We start from the raw sequence: 20,102 nt of genomic DNA, 5'->3' as shown, positions 1-20,102 counted from the left end.
CTGTTTCTATCACTATTGTAGTTTTGCTTGTAATGTAAAAAAAAAAACATTTGTGGTTAGCATGACTTATCCTGGTCATTAGACAAGGTTGAACTTGACATCATTTGAAAGAGGGCAGCAGAGGGAATGTGAGCTTGGAAAGTGCAGCCTGTGAGCAAACCAAAAAGGTCAGATAGCTTCTCAGGGCTCGTAGGTGTGTATGTGTGGGTGTGTATGTGTGTGTGTGTGTGTGTGTGTGTGTGTGTGTGTGTGTGTGTGTGTGTGTGTGTGTGTGTGTGTGTGTGTGTGTGTGTGTGTGTGTGTGTAAGCTTACAGCCCGTTTTGATTTCAGAAATCTGTTGATATTAACATTGTATCATCTCCCATCTGAGGACCAAAGAGCCTGATAAAATACGTTTAATTATGTATTTATAGTTTAGCTCACCCACTTCTTTTTCTGTGTGTGTGTGTGTGTGTGTGTGTGTGTGTGTGTGTGTGTGTGTGTGTGTGTGTGTGTGTGCGCGTCCACACTCCACAGTCCATCATGTGTCAGTATTTCCCCTCCCTCACTCCCACTTTGTCTGCCGTTGTTTCCCTTTCCTGTAAGTCTCCTAGCACTGCGAAGGGCTCTAGGAGACTTGTTAGTCATGTTGACATGGCCAATGCTAACATTGGCTTTGTGCTCCTCTAAATTAATCCTGCTGCTCATAAGAGCAGAGTCAAAAAAACTAAAATGTGGGAGCCTTGTTGTGTGATAACACTGCTGGCACTTCAGCGCTTGGGTACAAGGGATGTTTGTCGTTCCCACACTGAACTTGGCATAGTTTTGTGCTGCTGGCTGAGGTGGAAGAACAAAGTGAGAACACGGTATGAAATATCTTGCTGGTACATCTGAACCTAAAGCTAAAGAAGCAGCCTCAAAAATGGCAAACACAATCTGTACCACACTAGTTATAACGGTAAACAGGTTCTTGTCACTGCTTGGAAATCCATCTTGTTTAAATGGTTCAAATGTATCCATGTTTGCAGTAAACAGTCAGCAGGAGCTTTATTGATCCTTTAATGGAATTTTCCTTCATTCTCAACACTGCAGGTGATGCATGCTAAGTCGATACATTGCTCTAATTTATAAATACATTAGCCTGCTTTGTAACATCAGCTCAAAAGGGATAAACATAGTTCTTTATGGGTGATAACGATAGAAGTGGTTCCAGTGGTTTTCAAAGACAGGGGAGAGAGAATCTAATAAATAGTAGGCACAAAAGAGAAAAAAGCAGATGGCCTGTAAGAATGGAACAATGATATTTTGGAAGCAATGGTTGCAGATGCGAGTGTAGGAGTGAATTAATAGGGCCTGGCAGACAAGACAGCGCTGTGGGTCAATACATGCATAACTGAAAACACACCCACGACTCACACACACCAATGCAGTAATAAATGGCCACTGTGCACACTGCTCTGAATGCTCAACCTCTGAATAAATCACTACGACTTATGCAAGACTACCAAATCCACTCTAATCAGAGACATTTCCATCATGAAGTTCAAACGCCTTAAACATTTCAAATGTATTAAATGTTCCAAAGTTCTACCAAAATATGTATCGGTATGAATTTGACATCTGAAGGCAAATTTGTGATTCAGGGTTGTGTGAATAATTCAGAATTGACTTGGATGGGATCTACTTTGGACCTTTATCACGTGCTGTTTCCAAATCCCTCTTCCATTGCTTTGTCTCTTCAGAAATACAAAGAGATGCCATCCTCAGCCATTCTGTGTTGATGTGCTTGGCAAGATTTAGAGCTAGGTTGGATTAAAAATTCCTGCCTGCTCCTGGGGAAGGAAAGTATTTAGTGTCAGAAGAAAGGCCAGCCTTACAGAGAGAAAGAGGGTTTAGTAACTAAAATAGTGCAACATGAAGTTTTATAACAGAGATCCATCAACAGTAAAAAGTACTTTGATGAGGCATAGCGGCTAATAATTACAGAAGGCAAAATTAACTCTTGTGACTTAGAAAACACTGCTTGACTACAAAAAGGTGAAAGAGGTTTCATTTCTTAGTGTTGGCATTTAACAGAGGCGCAACGCTATGAAGCTTCAAATGAAAAGATTAAATTCCCAGAAACCTTAATTATTTTTACTTCCTCTCATCCTATAAACACAGTCAGCTTGCAAACATAATTAGTCTCCGGTATAGGAGAAAGATGTAAATGGTGTCCGAGTTTGCAGACTTCCACTCAAGTCAAAACGCCAATTAAACCTTCATTTAAGTGCCTTTGAAACAGCAGACTATTAAGAAATGTTGTTTTCAATCAATAAAGCCAATGTTCAACACGTTCTCAAACTTCAACATCAAGTAGTGTTTATCGTCCTTTCCACAGTGTTGTTTGTGTAGCTATTTCCCAGAAGGTTCTGCGTTGAACAGATAAGTCAGATGCTGTTGTTATTTCTTTGTCTGCATGAGCTAAAGTGTTTTTATGTCTGACTCAACACCTTTTATAAATTGAGAGAAATGTGGTTTGTTAAATACTGTGCAGAATGTTTAATCAGTATGTAATGGGAAAAGAATACAGAGATGTTTAAGAACAAAAAAGGTGTAGCCATTAAAAAAAGAATTAAGACACTAACATTGATGTTGACAGTGAGTCACTCGCCATCTGAGTATTCCCACGTTCACATGTCAGCCCAGTTAGTCACCATACTGCTGTCCAGTAACAAGACATGAGCCCAGCCACGTCACGCTTATCTGGAATCAATTTGGTATAGATTACAGATATTGATGAATGTGATTTATTTATAAATGTAAACTTTAACAACACCAAAGTGCACAGACACATTTAGACAACATGTACTTTGTGTGTGGCTCCCTTTGCTCTGCCAAAGGCAAATCGAAAATGTCATCCAACCATGTGTCAGATATCGTGGATGAACTTCAATATCTGTTCTTTCGTGTCCATTTGGCCACATTCTGTCAAACAGCATTTGAAATGTCCTACTCGGTCATTGCAGCGGGCGCTCTGTCAGTGTTGCTGTCACTCAAAACGAAGCTACCGACATCTTCCTCTGAGGCTTTAGTCACGTTGCAGATAACAACCCAGTTCATGTCCTGATCTTTCTTAAGGTGCCCTTGCACCTTTCCTACAAAAAAAAGACACATTCAATTCTTGTTTTTTGAAGTACAGAATGTAATCGAAAAAATAAATCTTCCATTGAAAGACCAAAGAAAGGGAATAAAGGCCATACTCTAGCTGATCAGAAGGTTGTGTTGTGAAACTGTGTGTGTCTTGGTTACCCTGTACCTCCCACTCCCTCTCTGTGCTTTATTAAGCTTTGCTGCTTCTCTGTCGCATTTGCATTTGAAAACCTGTGCCCCACCAGCATCCAATAAGGCTAACCGAGAGGACATTGTTGGTCTTTATGTGAGAGTTAAAGTAGCAATTATCAGCAGAAAGGAACAAAAAATGGGCGGGAGTTAATCCATGTCCTGCAGGGACATGCACAGGTATGGGCTAATGTTGCCCGGGCAACAGCCCGTTTGCCATTTTTGTCTGACCAGCTTCTCTGGAGAGAGCGAGTCTTTTTTTGTTTTTTATATTGTGGCCGAATCAATATGAAAAGCCCACAATTAGTCCCTTTTTCCAGTTTAGAGCAATAGCCCCTCCAAATGTCTGTGCACGTCCCTGATGTCCTGTAACATTTCTCTGTGAGAACGGGAACTCATTTAAAGAGTTTGGAAACTGCTGTGCATAGGATTCAAAGTTCCGTCTGGGGGAACAAAGAGCAGATTCGATGAGAGACATTTAAGGTGTCCTCCTATTTCCTCGCTGAATTTCTTTAAACAGGCGCATTATATAAACTTCCCAAGACTCACCTTTCTCCGTTTTGGCTGCCAGAAACCAGTGGGATGGAGCTGCACGACTAATCAGACGAGTAGATCAAAGTTATTGTGTCCATTTAAACCATAAAAAGGGAGACATCGATACTCAGATGCCAATATGAGAGATGCAACAGCAGAGCACTGTTTGATGGTTTCAAAGAGAAAGGTCTGGGGGGATTTAGTATTCATTATCTGGAAGACTCCACATTTCATATTTCTGAAAGGCCTTTGCCTTTGTTTAATAGTTTTTTAATCGGTAATGCTCTGTGCACTTTAATCATAACCAAAAGGAACTTCCATCAATTACACAAGATCTCTGGCAGGCTTATCCGTTCTGAGGATAAGAAAAAGTATTGGTCCATGGAAAGAGTTTTTTTTTTATGAAAATGCAAATAATGTCATCCGAAAAAAGCACTAAACTCGCATTTATTTTGTAAAATGCTTATATCTATATATTAATACTAATTGCTTACATTAATTAATGTAAAATCTTGGAAAATCACAAACTCTTATTTAAAACAAGATATGACATTCTTTTTTTGTCTTTGCCCAGAGCAGGAACCACACAAATAGGCCATTGGGATCCACACACTGTTTGATATTGTAACAAAATGATATTCAGAAATTAGAACTTTCTCTTTTCCTTTTCTGTAGAAGCACTTTCTGAAGTCCAATTCTGATTTCTGGGTTGTAAATTCATCATCAGATAAAGGGTAAGAATAAAGTCAGTGATTCCTTGGAAGAGATTTATCTCTGAATAATATACATTAAAAAACTCTCTTTATCTTTAGGCCTGGAAACCCTCTTTATACTTTCAGAGCTTTTTTATCCATTCTCCAAAGTCTTATCTTTTGTTCCTCCCCTGACTCAGGCTTTGCCTCATACTCCATTCAGTGGTGCAGTGATCAACTCTGCAGTGCAGGCGCAACTGTCAAACTAAACGTAGCATAAGACACAAACACTGAACAAAGAAAACCTTACTTGGCTCCAACCACTCCAGTCAGAATTATACAACAAGATCTGTCAAGTTTCTTTACATTTTCAGGCAGCAAACTGAGACATTTTCTGTGACTATTAGGCAGCAAAAACACAAACTATTCAGTCCTAGTTAGAACACGTCTTTGTGTGAAGAGTGGTTTGTAGAAGGGAAACATTTTCTTTTGATAAGACACACATTCTCAAGGGGAAGTGAAAACCTTAGGTTCTGACCAGGTGGGTAACTAACTCACTCTTTGGCAGAAAAACACCTTTCGCTGAGGGGACAGCAGACACACTCCACCAAACCAAATATACTTTCTTTAAGAAGTCAAGCTCATGGCTAAGTTTGACCCAGTTCTGAAAGGGCACGCTATCAGAATGAGCAGAGTAAGTCCCCAAGAGGGCGGACTTTCCATAACATGACAGATATCAGAATTTAAAGATTGAGTTATTGTTTTAGATGGAATGCAAGATCTCAGAAGCAACTAGATTATGATGCTGAGGTAAAACAGAAATAAGGTAAAGTGGCAAAAAGGCTTGGATGTCAGAGAGAAAGCTACCAATGGTGCATCAACATTGTTTCATGCAGATATAAAGGTTTCTTCTCTTGGCCTGAACTTCCAAAAGGCAAGGACAGCTCTAGGGTGCATGTCCTTTAATATACTAAACAAAGAACTGACCTTTTATTGACCTATTTATTGAAACACTAGTCTTTCAAATGTACATTAAAACAATTATTTGTTGTACTGTAACTACGTGTCAATTTAATAAAAAAATTAAAAAACAGATACACATCTTTGATTATTTACAACAAAGCTGCATGGGAAATAAATCCTCAGATGAGTCCTTTAAATCCAGCCACAGTCAGAATGTTGGACTCATCATGACACCCCCACACATGCATTGCAGGCATTACAAACAAAAGCCAAACCCATCATCTATATATGTGTGTGTGCAAAGATATATACTGTATAAAAGGATGTGACTTTAGTCCTAGAGTAAACAGTACAGGTGCACCCTCCTCCAGTTTGGATAGCACCCTCCATAAATGATTCAGGGTGTCACCACCAGATAGGCAGGGGCAGCCTCATTACCAGACCAAAGGACTTGTTGCAACTTCAAGGTCACTTGTTGCTGCGAGTAATTTGCGTCTCACGTTGCAGGATCGAGTGTCTGTGCTGGCAAAACCACAATCCTTTCATATCATTTGGACACATTCCTTTACAGTTATGATGCATTTAGACAAACAGATATTCTTTTGTATCCTTTTAAATTGATGCTGTTATGAACGCCTGCCAAAAGCTTCTTGACTATCAAACAGTAAAGTCTCAAACTATGGTGTATTTTCCTGCACAAAGACTTTAAAATAATAATCCTCACCATGAGTATTGAGGAGGAAGGACGGTGTCTCAGGTAAGCTGGCGGGGGGGTTCCGCAGGAAAACTCGGAGACGGGACATCGTGGGGAGAGCATGCTAGCTGCCACTGTGGAAGAGATGGTTTCATCAGCTACTGAGGTGAGGACTAGAAACTTGATGCCTGTGTGTGTGTGTGTGTGTGTGTGTGTGTGTGTGTGTGTGTGTGTGTGTGTGTGTGTGTGTGTGTGTGTGTGTGTGTGTGTGTGTGTGTGTGTGTGTGTGTGTGTGTGTGGTTAAAGAAACAAAAGTGATAGTACAAGAAAAATAGATTTTAAATCATTAAATGCTAAGAAGTCACAATGTCTCTATATGTTTCTGCAGTTATAATTCATGGTTAAGCCAGCGGAAGGATGGGATGGTCAACACTAAATCACAATCTGTGTTGGAATTCAGCAAACAGCTTACATGCATGTTTTTAGTTTTTTCATATTCACAATTGGCACCAAAGAGGACAGTTTCACGGTCCTTCTACATACTGTATCACTGAAAATGTCACGAGCTTCCTCATTCACACACGTTATGTAGCCTCTGGCCATGGTTTTATAATGATCTGCCCTGTACTAAATGTAGCTTGTAAAGGGCAAAGAGTAATACTAAAATGACTAGATTAAATATGGTTGGCTATATTTTGAGTGGCACCACATAGCACCACATATACATAAAATAAATCTGAACATGTGTACACTACCTCTGTCTAATCTGCCTGTTTATTGTTACTAATGATCCACCTACTGGTGACAGATGGCTTTGAATTTGCAGTCGAACAATATTGTTACAGCAAAGACTGTTTTCCATTCAAATACAGCCATTTCCTGGTTTCATATGGGCTTGTTTGTTTTTTACATTTGAAGCTGACCAAAGCCAATATGGGCTACAGTCATTGTACTCCCAGTCCCTACAACTGCCAGCTTTTACATGGATTTTCAGTAAATTGACAAATGTTGACAGACAAAAGTGTGAGAGCACAAGGTTGCTTTACAATGCCTGCTCAGTTTCAAAGGAGGTTCCCATAAAGTCTTTTACCATTTACTTTACTGGTTGTTCTCACGATAAGAGTACCTTCCAGAAAAATGATCATAAAACATCTTCTTTTCTTAAATATGAAAGATATGTTTGTCATTCATTCAAATTTTTGGTAGAAAATATGTCATAGTAAAAAGGAAAATATAATATTAACAAAAACTTCTGCGTCCAGCAACAACAAAGATAGGAGACAAAAACATGTTTGTTTTTTTATAGACGGATTAAATCATCAGTGCGGATTGAACATTGTTGTGGTTGTGGCAATCATCCAGATTATTTCACAGTAAGATTTAACACACCTCAGGGTGAAATGTGACGCAGCAGTGATCACAACAGCACATTATGTTGACATCTTGCCCAGCGGCGGTGTACTAGTAACCCGGGGATGAACTCTTCTGCTAATTCTGATTACCAAATGGCTCACCCACAAAGAATCAAGTTTATTGAGGGGGATGAAATAAAGCCCATGTCGAAATGCGTACAGTTTACAACACTATGTCCAAATTTAAATCAGCAAGTATTGTACACACAGAATGCTAACAAAAACAGCATGCACTCAGATAACCTATTTTGGGCTCAGAAAGAATATAATTATCTTTTTTTGTAGTCTCTAGTCCCCTCCTCTGGACTTTAAAAGGTCACAATCCTTTTCCATCTTCCTTTCATTCTGTCCCTCCACAAAAAGTCCCTGATTCATTTGGGTCTTATCAGTTATAGTGAAGGGAAAACAAAAGAGTTTACTGGAACTCAGAAGCTGCTTCCCTAAAGGGGAAACTGGGCAGATAAAGCTATGTTGGCATGGCACGGTCTGTGTTAGGAGACGTAACTCGATTTCTGGCAGTCCCCCATTTAGATACAAAATACACAAGTGCTTAGGACTTTTTAACAGAAGGAAAGATCCTTCGATACTTGACTAAGTACTAAAAAAATAAAATCTTGACAAAACATTTACTCGTATATTTGAATGCACGGGCCAAACTCAGAGACATCAGATTGACCGGTTATGCACAAACATGACTATTTACCAAACATCTCATTGTGTGAATATTTTGTAAAAGTTCCAACCCAGGTGTCAACCCTACAATATGGTCGTATTATCAATATATATATTGTGATTTTTTCGTGAAAAGGGCGCATTTAAATCAGGATGTACAGGAACCTTGCATTTCTAATGTTACCTTCAATTAAATAATTTAAAATCAAGAATACAAATCTTTACATAAACTATTCCTAAATTCCTTCGGATTCAGACATTATAAGTTAACATTAGGTACAATTTGTACAAGGCAGAAAAGTGTGAGGAAGGGGCAATAAGTGGTGCACCTGGAAGAGGAAGGTAGAGGTAAGGGAGACTTAATTAAGATAGTAGAGACAAATAGAATAGAAAAGAGCAGGACATGTTGCTCGAAGAGATGAGTTTTCCGTTTGTGCCGGGAGATGGGGGATGACTTTGCCGTTTTTACTGGGGGTGAATTGTTGAAGTAGAAGAGAGGAGGATGTGTGCAGAGATGTCCAGATTGCCACAGGGGACAGCGGAGCACCTGCTGGCTGCACACAGCTGTGGCTGCTTCGTCAATTAAGAGAGAGGCACACTATATAGCTCTATTGAATACACAAACATGTAACAGATCAGGCACCGACAGGCTACATTCAGAACAAATTCTTAATGAAAGACGACATCAAAATGAAGAAGATACCGTTCAATAATATTATTTTAATCTCCTCATCCGAGCTGCCCCATTAATTCCAGGTTTACATATTGCATTAATAAACAGCAGTCCTGATCTAATGGCTAAATATTCAAAAAAAAAAAAAAAAAAAAAAAGCAACATGTCAGTCCAATTTGTAGACTGAAAGTTCTTAAAGTGACTTCAAGGAAATGATAGAATCTGAATGATGATAATGGAATTAGCTGAATTTGTATCAGTATTGTTTTCTTTACAGCTACACTAAAAGATGTGCATGTAAGTGCTGAGTAACTTGCCTATTCAACACAAATCTGACCCATGTGAAGGTGACTATAATTGCAGTCGGTTAAAAAGGTAAAGAGGACAAATCCCAATCAAAGATGGTTCTGATTTCTAATTTTAGATATGAACCATATAGACTCATGTTCAGGTATTCATTATGCTCTCTTTAATTCATTGTAAAAGGAGATTAAAATATTGTCTGATCCAGATATGTTCCTTCTGCTTCCACTGTATCTGAATGACTGCTGACTGTGCAGGAAGCTTTGTGTTTCAATTAGTCTAAGACTCAATGTATATTCCAATTAAATACAATCTTTATCATCGACAACCATGGACTTCACTCAGTGTAGCTCTCTTTTGTCTGCCATAATGCTACATTTTTATACAGTAGTATAAATAAATAGTAGACAAATTAAATGGATTTAAGAAAATGCATTTTGTATTGAGCCAAAGAGAAAACCAGCTCCTCACACTAAATAATATTGTTTCATTGTGGTTATATGTGTGTTGATAACATGCTGTTAAAGACAGTGAAGTTAGTTCAGTAAATTATTAAGTATTTTATATTTTTGTCCAGATGCCAATATATTGACACTCTGCACAAGAAATAGCTGACACAACTGATTTATACCATAAGCAATCCAAGGCCGTCCAAGTTCGTTTAGCCCACATGTGTCAAACTCAAGGCCCGGGGGCCAAATCAGGCCCTTGGTTGCTTTAATTTCGGCCTGCAGGTTAATTTTTAATTACTAATAGATCTGGCCCGCCGGTATATTGCACGCACACCTTCACTCAATCCTGAGGATTTCCTCAGCTCAGAGCCTGACCCCAAACATTGATGAACTTGCACCCAAGATGAGATGCCAAGTATCTGGCTTGAACTAGCATCAGAGAGCAGCAAACTGAATTTAAATGGATGTTTCCTTCTGCACTTTTTTTCTTGCGACAACAGGGCATGTTTATTTTTTCTTTGAGGGGAATTGTTTTTTTGAAGCTGTTGTTGGCCTGTGGAAAAATGTAATCATAAGAAATGACTCCGGAAAAGCTGCAGATAGAGCCATAAGAAATTAATGCAACTGATTATTTTATGTTTAATGTTGTTTTTATAGGCAATAATTTAAGCTTTGTTAGTTCCAGGTTTAATATGTGCAATAAGTTCATTTCAATAATTTTGGCCCACTGTGTATTTGAGTTTGACACCCCTGATTTAGCCCATCATTTGAAGATTTGACAAAAAGACGATGGCACAACCTGCTGGACATGTTATGAAACACATTTAAGGATGATTGTGAAAGCACACTACACACCACAAATGATTATACTGTCCTACTTTGAGAAATAACCTCCCTAATGGAAAACTACATGGAGAAAAAAAAAGTACATTTACTACAAGTAACTGTATTTTAAATGCATCCTATGAACGCATTTTAAATGCTTACTATATAAAATGTGGTGAGTTGCAAGCTAATTTATGTTGTATGCATTGCTTTAATGTTTCATGTAGTATAGATAAAATATATTAATATATTATGTAACGGCTAAAAATGTATCTCAGGCTTTGTACCATAGGGTGAATGTAAGTACGGTTGGTCCCTGCAACATCCACATGTAACCACAAGATGCTGCTAACTCTGCAACGGATCTGCAGACCATTTTGTCTATTTTTTTTATTTTGAACATACACATTTTATTGGAAATATGGGGTAAGGTCAAATCTGTGTGCCATTTATACATTTAATTTTGAATCGACTGAGATCTGCTTGCAATATAACACATAATCCCTCAAACAGGACTGTGAACTCAATATCTATAATTGGTTTGGCATATGCAATTACATGAATAAATGTGCTGCTCTACATCTTAAACACAATTGCAATACTGCATACAATACTAAACCCTATCCCTTATTAAGATTGGAGTAGATCTACAGGCAAGTTTTACTCTTAAAGCACGCTAAAGGAGTAGATACAATATAAAACACCTTTAAAATGTAATTGGAATGAAAACAAAAGTGAAAATGAAGCTTGAAATGTTAAGTATATTTATCTAAATGGCTTTCTTTGGGATTGTGGAGGCCAACATGCATGGTTAGTGGTTGTATCATATTGGATATTACTGTTCATTTGGTTGCACAATTAATCTGCTGCAATGTAAAGATGTTTACCTTATTTCCCAAAGCTACAGCTTCTGACGTTTGTGTCATCATACTGACGAAGAACCTGCACAAAAAAATACATAGGTGGTCAGACAAATAAAACCACAGTTCGAAAGGCATTTCTAGACTCTTGAGCACAGTGAATACATTTTATCTAAACTCGCTCCCAAAGTAAATGCACTCTTTCCTACTTTTTACTGCAACGTTTGCCCTGCACACCAATTCCCCAGTGTATAAATGGTTTTATATAATCGTAGCTTGAACTAAACTAGAAACCAGAAGTGTGTCCTCAATAGAATGAATACAAATAAACTTGTAAATACATTTTATGTTGAAACATAAACTAATGGGTTGGTTCGGAAGTTGTTTTATTTATATCTGGCTAATTAGTACGAATTTCAATTTACGGAGATATTTCCCTTTCGACCGCCATCTTTCAACTGATTTAAGCTAGTTAAAACATAAAACTGTGCAGCCAGGGCATGGTTCCAGCTATGAGTTACTGGTATCTTTGAAACTTTCATAACACCCACAATTGTTTCCCAATTGTTCTGCTGGGGTTTTTTATATGTTGTATTTAGGGGAAAGAGAAACAAATTGTAAGCTAGCGTTAGATCTGTGACTACAATCAATCCTTATTATCGCAAACACGTGTGTCCTTGCTCTGCTGTCACTTATTACTTACCTTTTTACTTTAGTTTTCAGTCAGGCAGGAACTAAAGCCACTTTTTTGAGAATGTAAACTGGCAAACGCTTCTTTTATGCCTCATATTTAGAGTCCACATTAATGTTAAATGCGTGTCAACAATTAGGAACTTTTTCAAAGTTCGTTGGAGCGGTCGGGTATAATTGAAAGGCTGAGTGAACTGCGCATGCGCCTATGGCAACCATGGCAACTACGTTTGGAACTGTCTCAATCATGGCAACCAACGTTGCCAGCGTAACATCCTCATTGCCAGCGTAACATCTACGTCCTGTCTTAAACGAACAGCTGTGCAATAGTTTGGACTTCTACTTAAAATATATTAACACAGTATCATGTAGCAATAATAACCGCTGTATTGACGTAAGAAAGTGGTGCAAAAGGTTACGGAATTACACTCTCCCCTTTTCCACCCGGAAGGACAGGTCAGTGTGGAGGAAGTAGTTTTCTCTCTTTTAGTTAGCATGTATCGTTAGCAACTTACTGTATCTGTACTTAGCGTGCTCTAAGTGACATTGTCGCTAAATAAAAATACATTTGACCTTCTAACGAGTGTGTTCTACAAACCGCCTTTCTCTAATCCTTTACAAGAGGAACTATTAAAACATATTTTAGTTGTTGCTTCGATCGTAGCTAGATTTCACGTTGCTAATGGCTTCTGTGGATACCATTAGCTTATAGAGTTATTTTTATCAGAATAATATGTACAAAAATCAACAATGATTTTGGCCAAAGCTTGTCATATATTAGTTATTTGTTATCGCACCGGAACAACACTGAATATGTAACAGATGTATCCCTGATCAGAGTAAAACAACAGTAACACCAGGTTAATTCATGTATATTTGACAGCCATGGAGTTTCTCCCAGTACTTGATCCTCTTGATAAACCCAAAGAAGGAATTTGGTAAGTAAATTCATATAATTTCATTGTACTTATCATAGTGATGTAATGAGAAAACCTTTCACCCAATTGTGTTGTTGTCAACAGGTATTCTTTGATGCCCAGGGGCAGTGCTCCAGGTGTTAGTGTGGGTCACACATGCACGTTTGTCCCATCTGCAGATGGAGGAAAAGGAAGAATCTTTATTGTAGGGGGAGCCAATCCCAACGGAAGTTTCTCACATTCGCATATGATAAATCTAGGTAGAAACTGTCAGCAAACAACCGATCCAGACATATGATGCTTAACTGTGTTTTTAGACTGTTCACCAAAAATGTGTAAAGAAATATATTATGGAATTAGTTTATATTGCATTCACTGATGAATGATTATGACATTAGGTGAGCTAACACAGCACCCTATTGGTTAAACACATTCATTTGTTATGTACTTGGTATGATCATCATGTTGTTCCTTTTACATTTGTATTCTCGAGCTTTCCTTATATTTTTGTTCTTTCTGAACCCACCAGATAATCATGAATGGGACATCCCGGAGTGGGAGGGTTTGGAGACACGTTATGAACACTGCAGCTTTGTGCCAGAGAGCTGCCCTCAGAGCTTGTGGGTGTTTGGAGGGGCACAGCAGAGCGGCAATCGCAATTGTGTCCAGAGCATACAGCTAGCAGGTGAATCTTAATTTTAAATTCACCAAGTAATCTGTCATCTCCATTTGTAGCATTGCACTGTTATTACAGAAACAGGGCTTAGTTCACAGAAAGAGTTACGGATCTACTATATGAAATCAGTTGCTGTATTGTTTGCAAACTCTCTTCATCAAACTAATTAAAAGTGTTCAATGGAAGTAACAAGGCCGTATGTTTTTTCAAAGTGTTGTAACCAGTGTTGTTTCTGTGACAGACAGTTGGATTGTATGTGACCAAAGATTTCTCAGTATTTTCCACTTTTTACATGTTTGTCCAGAGAGTGAGTCTCGCTGGAAGAATGTAGAGGTTAATGGCAAACCCCCCAGTCCCAGGACATATCACACTAACTCAGCCTGCCTAGGGGACCGACTATATGTCTGTTCTGGCGGAGAAGCAGGAGCTGCACCTGTCTCAGACCCCAAACTCCATGTCTATGATGCAGGTATATGTTCAACTATGTCTACCATCTCTAACACAGATTACATTTTGTTTTGACATTTCTTGTATAACCACTGTTACGACCCTGGGTCGTAAGGTCATTTGTGTGTGCATTTTGGTCTGGGCGTAACACCACCCACATAAGGTAATGTTGCTCCAGCCTTTAATGTTACATTGATTTTTCAGTGAACGATCCTGGGCCTAAAATGCTGTCAAAAATACCTTGTGTTAAAACACTATTTTACTTACTATTTATTTACTTTACGGTGACTTTTAAGGAGATATCTTAAGGGATTTTTTTAGAGGTACAAAAGGAGATATCATTAATTGTGTAAGTAACACCTGTAGAGCTATCTTAATCTGCATTAAATATATGACATATTTTATCTTTTGGTGTTTCCAGAGTCTTCCACCTGGTCCCAACCAGAAACACAAGGCAAAAACCTGCCAGCCAGACATGGACACATTGTTGCAGCAGTTGGATTAAGGATTTACATTCATGGTGGCATGGCTGGAGACAAATTTCACAATGACATGTACTCTCTTGACACAAGTAAGCCTGAACTCTCCTTAATCATAATAAGAGGATCTAAGTGAATATATTTCCAAGCTGCATTTATCTAAGAGGATCATACAGGATTACAATGTTGAGCCTCAGAACTTGGGAAGCTTGTTTTGTTTAAGTAAATAAAACTATGTGTGTACTGTTTAAAGGGAGCATGAAGTGGGAGAAAGTGCAAACCAAAGGAGACATCCCACCAGGAGTAGCAGCCCACTCTACTGTCGTTCTGGGCAAAAACATCTACATTTTTGGGGGCATGACTGCAGATGGCGCCAGCAACTCCATGTACAAATTCAACACTGGTACATCTTTTTTTTTTCTTATGCCTGTGACTGAAAAGTGTTACTTCATACTGTACATAACACTGACTGCATAAATAAATGCTAGGGGGCAGTGTAGTTGTTCCTGTACACCACAGCAACTTATTTTGCATTTGTATAACATTTAAATGTAACAGTGTACCTTCTGTTTGCAGAAAAATGTAGATGGGTCTTCTTGAAGTTTGAAGGGGACATGCCCCCCAACCGCCTGGACCACTCCATGTGTGTATTGCCCTGGAAGGTGTGTGGTGAGGGGGATGGAGAGGAGGCCAACAGCCCCGCAGCCTCAGAGACAATAAACCTGGCCTATGTATTTGGAGGAATGGACACCCAGGGTGTCATTCATAATGACTGTGTTGTGACTGTAGTGACATGATGTTGTAATATTTATTTACCAAAGTTGGAATAAAATGTTTGTAAAGAACCACTCATTGTTGCAGTTATCAGCTGCGTCTACAGTATGGCTCAAAGCACAGGCAGTCATTCCTTTACAAATGCCGTTTAAATAATTTGCTTATATTCAATCAAGTAATCTGCATACATTTGTTGGGTCTATTCACCAATATAGATGCAGAACACAAATGTATATTTTATTTTTAGTGAAAATGTACAGCCCAGTTTATTTTTAAGTCTGTTAATAAACCCCCTGCCAAGCTGTGTTTTAGTAGCCACTGGCATCTGTATTTGTAAACCATTTGACTCTAGACCAGTTGTATTTTAACCTTACGGAAACATTTTAGTGCAATAATGTATTTGAATCCGACATTACAATAATTAGCAAAGCTGTCTTTCATAACTGTATGCAATAAATCAAATGTTAAATGCATGAGAAATAAAAATATTTCAATTAATTTTCAATATAGAATGTGTCCATTTTGGAAAAACTAAATACTGGCTAGAGGTCAATCATTTTTTTATAAACCCTCTGTTAATGAAAAAATGTAATTAAAGCATAAATATTTGTGCTAAGAAAAATAGTTGGACATTAATGCATTGTTAATTTGCACAGTGCACAAGTTTGCATGACAAAAACATGTTTTGATCTTTAAATTATATATGAATGTAAAAAAGAGGAGACAAATCAAGTATCATTTTGTATCAAACATTTATTTCAATGTCTTTCCTGAAGTACAATGACCAGATTCAATAAATAACTTTTAGTGATGCCTGTGAACATGACAATCTCTTGATTTCACAGACACTGAATGGACCCAAAGACACGTGTCCCCACCCCCCCACCCACAACAGAACCCCATCAGGACTGCCTGAGAACAGCAGCAGCTAGCCTCATATCCGGGCTGACGAATATCTCCGCTTCACAGCGAAGAGAACACCTTTCTCTGAAACTCATCTTAAAGTCTTTCAGAAGATTCAGAATGGTTGCTTGTTATCGACACCCCTTCCCAACCATTCCTCTCACTATTGAGTCCCATCAGTCCAATATATACACATCTAGATGTAACTACCAGAGAGGCAAGGGGTGGCAGAAGACTTGAATCCTGCCTACAACTCATCCTTCTCCTCTTGCTCACCCTCGGCGCCCTCAGGTGGTGGTGCGCCCGCACTACCGTAAAGCTTGCTGATAATTGGTTGTACCACCTCCTCCAGCTCCTTCTTCTTAGCCTGGAAATCTTCTAGCTCAGCTTCCTGGTGGGACTCCATCCACTCAATCTTCTCCTCAACTGCCTTCTCGATGATTTCCTTATCTTCATCGGACAGCTTGCCGCCAAGCTTCTCCTTGTCGCCGATCTGGTTCTTCAGGGAGTAGGCGTAGCTCTCCAGCTCGTTGCGAGAGTCGATCCTCTCCTTGAGCTTCTTGTCCTCATCAGCGAAGCGCTCGGCCTCGTTCACCATGCGCTCAATATCCTCAGGGGTAAGACGGTTCTGGTCGTTTGTAATTGTGATCTTATTCTTGTTGCCTGTGCCTTTGTCCTCAGCGGTGACACGCAGAATACCGTTGACATCAATCTCAAAGGTGACCTCAATCTGTGGTACACCACGAGGGGCAGGGGGGATGCCAGTCAGGTCGAAAGTGCCCAACAGATGGTTGTCTTTTGTCAGAGGACGCTCACCTATGGAGAAAATGGACGATTAATCTGGAGCAATATTTCATTTTTCTGTCTGCAAAGAATAAAATGACACGTTCAATTATGTTTGGCAAATGCACTCTTGTCTTACCTTCATAAACTTTGATGGTGACAGTAGGCTGGTTATCAGAGGCTGTAGAGAAGATCTGGGATTTCTTTGTGGGCACCACTGTGTTTCTGGGGATCAGCTTGGTCATTACTCCACCAACAGTCTCAATACCAAGAGTCAGGGGGCACACATCGAGAAGAACCAGATCACCTGCAAGAGAGGAACATTTTTAGTTAACAAAATAAAACTTGGTAAGCTGCAACCGGTCAAATATACACTACATTGTATAATGAAGATTACATACCAGTGTCCTCCTCTCCAGACAGCACTCCAGCCTGCACAGCTGCTCCGTATGCCACAGCCTCGTCAGGGTTGATGCCTCTAGAGGGCTCTTTGCCATTGAAGAACTCCTTCACCAGCTGCTGGATTTTGGGGATACGGGTGGAGCCTCCAACCAGCACAATCTCATCAATGTCGGACTTCTTCAGGTCAGAGTCTTCCATTACCTTCTGTACAGGCTTCATGGTGGAACGGAACAGGTCCTGGAAAAGTAAAAAAGGCAAGGTTAAAAAAGGTGAACATAAGGTTTTACGAAACGGGTGTAGTTTTATTTTTAGCTTGTATGCAACTGGAATGCAACCTACCATGTTGAGCTCTTCAAACTTGGCACGGGTCAGGGTCTCAGAGAAGTCCTCTCCCTCAAAGAAAGACTCGATCTCAATGCGGGCCTGGTGCTGGGCAGACAGCCCCCTCTTTGCCTTCTCAACCTCACGACGCAGCTTCTGCACAGCACGGTTGTCTTTGCGGACATCTTTGCCAGTCTTTTTCTTGTACAGCTTGATGAAATGCTCCATGACGCGCTGGTCAAAGTCTTCACCTCCAAGATGAGTGTCACCATTGGTGGCAACCACTTCAAACACCCCATTGTCAATGGTCAGAAGGGAGACATCGAAGGTGCCACCGCCCAGATCGAACACCAGAATGTTCTTCTCGCCGTCCTTCTTGTCCAGACCATAAGCGATGGCAGCAGCAGTTCTAAAGAATGAAATTAAATATTATAATACAGGAAGGGGGGGGGGAATATTTTCCCAATTTAAAAAAAAAAAAAAAGGGAAATGGATGAATAAATCATTAGAAACTTACGGCTCATTGATGATTCTCATAACAATCAGACCAGCGATGGTTCCAGCATCCTTAGTTGCCTGGCGCTGGGCATCATTGAAGTAGGCAGGGACAGTTACCACAGCATGTGTGACCTGAGGGAAAGACGAAAACGTTAAATTATTGATAAAATGAACATGTTTATTCAAAAGCAGTTTAACCTTTGACAAACATTATCTTTCCGGTTTTTGTACCTTCTTGCCCAGATATGCCTCAGCAGTCTCCTTCATCTTGGTCAGCACCATGGCCGAGATTTCCTCCGGAGCGAAAGTCTTCATCACACCGCCTCCAATGTCGACCTGAATATGAGGCTTGCTCTTCTTCTCAGTAACCTAAAAGAGGAACATGTATCCATATTAGTATAAATATAGAAGTGTATTGCTCAATCTTTACACCTTTAGACAGATAATTGTTGTTGCATTTAGTTGAGCTGCACTGTAATGCATAATAAAAACTCACCTTGAAGGGAAAGTACTTGACATCAGATTGCACAGTAGAGTCTGACCAAGTGCGCCCAATCAATCTCTTGGCATCAAAGACTGTGTTCTCAGGGTTAGAGGTCAGCTGGTTCTTGGCGGCATCACCAATCAGACGCTCACCCTCTGCCGTGAAGGCAACATATGATGGGGTGATACGGTTACCCTGGTCATTGGCGATGATCTCCACACGGCCATTCTTGAAAACTCCAACACTACAGGAAAACATGAAACAAATTTAAATCACTTAATAGTCATTTCACAATTTGCATCATATCATTGTCCTCTAAGGAAGCCTGAGGGCTTTTGCTTTTTTTTTTTTTTTTTTTTAATCTTACCAAGAGTAGGTGGTCCCCAGGTCGATTCCAACCACAGTCCCTACACTCTCCCTCTTGTCGTCGTCATCGGCAATTACTGTGCCGGCCACCAGCATTACTACCCACATCAACTTCATCTTTGCTTGATTGAACTCTGATTTACAGAAGAAATCTGGGGGAAATAAAAAAAAACAGTGTTAACAAACGTGTCTTGTCTTGTCATGACATGTGCTTGCTGTCTACAAAGTTCAGGTCGCTAACTTAACAGCTAATGGTAGGGTTAGATAGATAGTGTCATACACTATACATGTATATACCTATGATAGATGGGAAATGTAGCCTTTACTTAGAAATACCCTAAAATGTCAAAGATAAGCGTTGAAAGACTATGGGTAATGTGGGTGGAGCCCGATTCCCTCTTCCGAGTGCTAACACCACTGTCTCCTTTTCTTTTTTTTTTCGCCGGTAGCTAGCTACGTTAGCGTGCCTAGCAGACATGCCAGGAAAAAATGCTTTGCCATAAGCTCTTAAAAACGCGTTTTAATGCATGGTATACCACAAATCAGTCTCTTCTCTTCATAATTAAAAGACCAATGTAAACTTAACATCGTCAAATTTGGCAGGTTTATCGTAATGTAACTCATAAAATGAAGACCAACGCTGTGTCACAAAATATTACATCGTCTCACATTCATATTCACAACAATGCGTATACATACCTTGATTACAGTTTTGTCAATGAATTAACGGCCTTGGCGTTGCCTCAACTGGTTCCAGCCTCTTATAGCGGTGTATATCTCAGTTTCGGTGTATTCTGTATTCCTGCCTCTGTGTAATGATGTTGAATGAACCGTGCTCTCTTCATATATAAGCAGTCACTTCTTTCCCGTCGTGGAGGCACGCCATTGGCTGAGCAGCTGTTCGTTGGAACGTGCTGATTGGTTTCCACCGGCACGCTGTCGGCCGCTGATTTGCACACATCGGATCGAGGACACGTCACG

The 20,102-nt window shown here is 39.6% G+C and overlaps 3 protein-coding genes across 8 annotated transcripts in view; 1 reads left to right on the top strand and 2 right to left on the bottom strand.

Annotated features, from left to right (window-relative positions):
• The window catches only part of rgs3a (regulator of G protein signaling 3a), a 141,882-nt gene extending 128,727 nt beyond the window's left edge, over nt 1–13,155 (bottom strand). For 2 of the 5 annotated variants that reach the window (XM_079658727.1, XM_079658729.1), the window contains exons 1-2: nt 12,085–12,227; nt 11,409–11,463 (exon numbers count right to left, since the gene is read on the bottom strand). Coding sequence is in view for 3 of the 5 variants with exons in the window: in XM_079658726.1 (XP_079514852.1) it covers nt 6,215–6,293 (79 nt within the window). In the remaining 2 variants the exon portion in view is untranslated. Of the gene's footprint in view, nt 1–6,214; nt 6,319–11,408; nt 11,464–12,084; nt 12,235–13,071 lie in introns of those variants that run through there. The other 3 variants (XM_079658726.1, XM_079658730.1, XM_079658718.1) reach the window with 3 other exon arrangements.
• Nucleotides 12,380–15,438, top strand: rabepk (Rab9 effector protein with kelch motifs). 2 transcript variants are annotated; one of them, XM_079658736.1, is made up of 8 exons: nt 12,380–12,527; nt 12,955–13,009; nt 13,094–13,248; nt 13,518–13,673; nt 13,969–14,133; nt 14,533–14,682; nt 14,844–14,993; nt 15,167–15,438. In XM_079658736.1, exons 2-8 carry the CDS (start codon nt 12,957–12,959, stop codon nt 15,385–15,387), a joined length of 1,050 nt encoding a protein of 349 aa, XP_079514862.1. In that variant the 5' UTR covers nt 12,380–12,527; nt 12,955–12,956; the 3' UTR covers nt 15,388–15,438. The 2 variants fall into 2 exon arrangements, with proteins under 2 accessions (XP_079514862.1, XP_079514861.1); XM_079658735.1 differs by lacking the exon at nt 12,380–12,527 and having other exon boundaries at nt 12,538–13,009.
• A 659-nt stretch (nt 15,439–16,097) lies between these two features.
• On the bottom strand, nt 16,098–19,979 carry hspa5 (heat shock protein 5). Its single transcript, XM_079658734.1, has 9 exons — nt 19,821–19,979; nt 19,123–19,273; nt 18,768–18,999; nt 18,503–18,640; nt 18,291–18,403; nt 17,792–18,182; nt 17,452–17,689; nt 17,190–17,357; nt 16,098–17,083 (listed from the first exon to the last, which is right to left on the bottom strand). Exons 2-9 carry the CDS (start codon nt 19,236–19,238, stop codon nt 16,515–16,517), a joined length of 1,965 nt encoding a protein of 654 aa, XP_079514860.1. The 5' UTR covers nt 19,239–19,273; nt 19,821–19,979; the 3' UTR covers nt 16,098–16,514.
• Between the last annotated feature and the right edge of the window lie 123 nt (nt 19,980–20,102).

Source organism: Notothenia rossii, assembly GCF_949606895.1.
Source record: "Notothenia rossii genome assembly, chromosome: 11".
Lineage (NCBI taxonomy): Eukaryota > Metazoa > Chordata > Actinopteri > Perciformes > Nototheniidae > Notothenia > Notothenia rossii.
This window is presented reverse-complemented; position numbering and strand designations above follow the sequence as displayed.

Excerpts from the sequence above, each read along its gene's own strand:
- rabepk (XM_079658736.1), top strand. The coding sequence starts at position 12,957 with ATGGAGTTTCTCCCAGTACTTGATCCTCTTGATAAACCCAAAGAAGGA. Across the intron at positions 14,683-14,843 it reads CATGTACTCTCTTGACACAA|GGAGCATGAAGTGGGAGAAA; the intron begins GTAAGCCTGAAC and ends TACTGTTTAAAG. Across the intron at positions 14,994-15,166 it reads CATGTACAAATTCAACACTG|AAAAATGTAGATGGGTCTTC; the intron begins GTACATCTTTTT and ends TTCTGTTTGCAG.
- hspa5 (XM_079658734.1), bottom strand. The coding sequence starts at position 19,238 with ATGAAGTTGATGTGGGTAGTAATGCTGGTGGCCGGCACAGTAATTGCC. Across the intron at positions 18,404-18,502 it reads AGGCATATCTGGGCAAGAAG|GTCACACATGCTGTGGTAAC; the intron begins GTACAAAAACCG and ends TCTTTCCCTCAG. Across the intron at positions 17,084-17,189 it reads CACCATCAAAGTTTATGAAG|GTGAGCGTCCTCTGACAAAA; the intron begins GTAAGACAAGAG and ends TTTTCTCCATAG.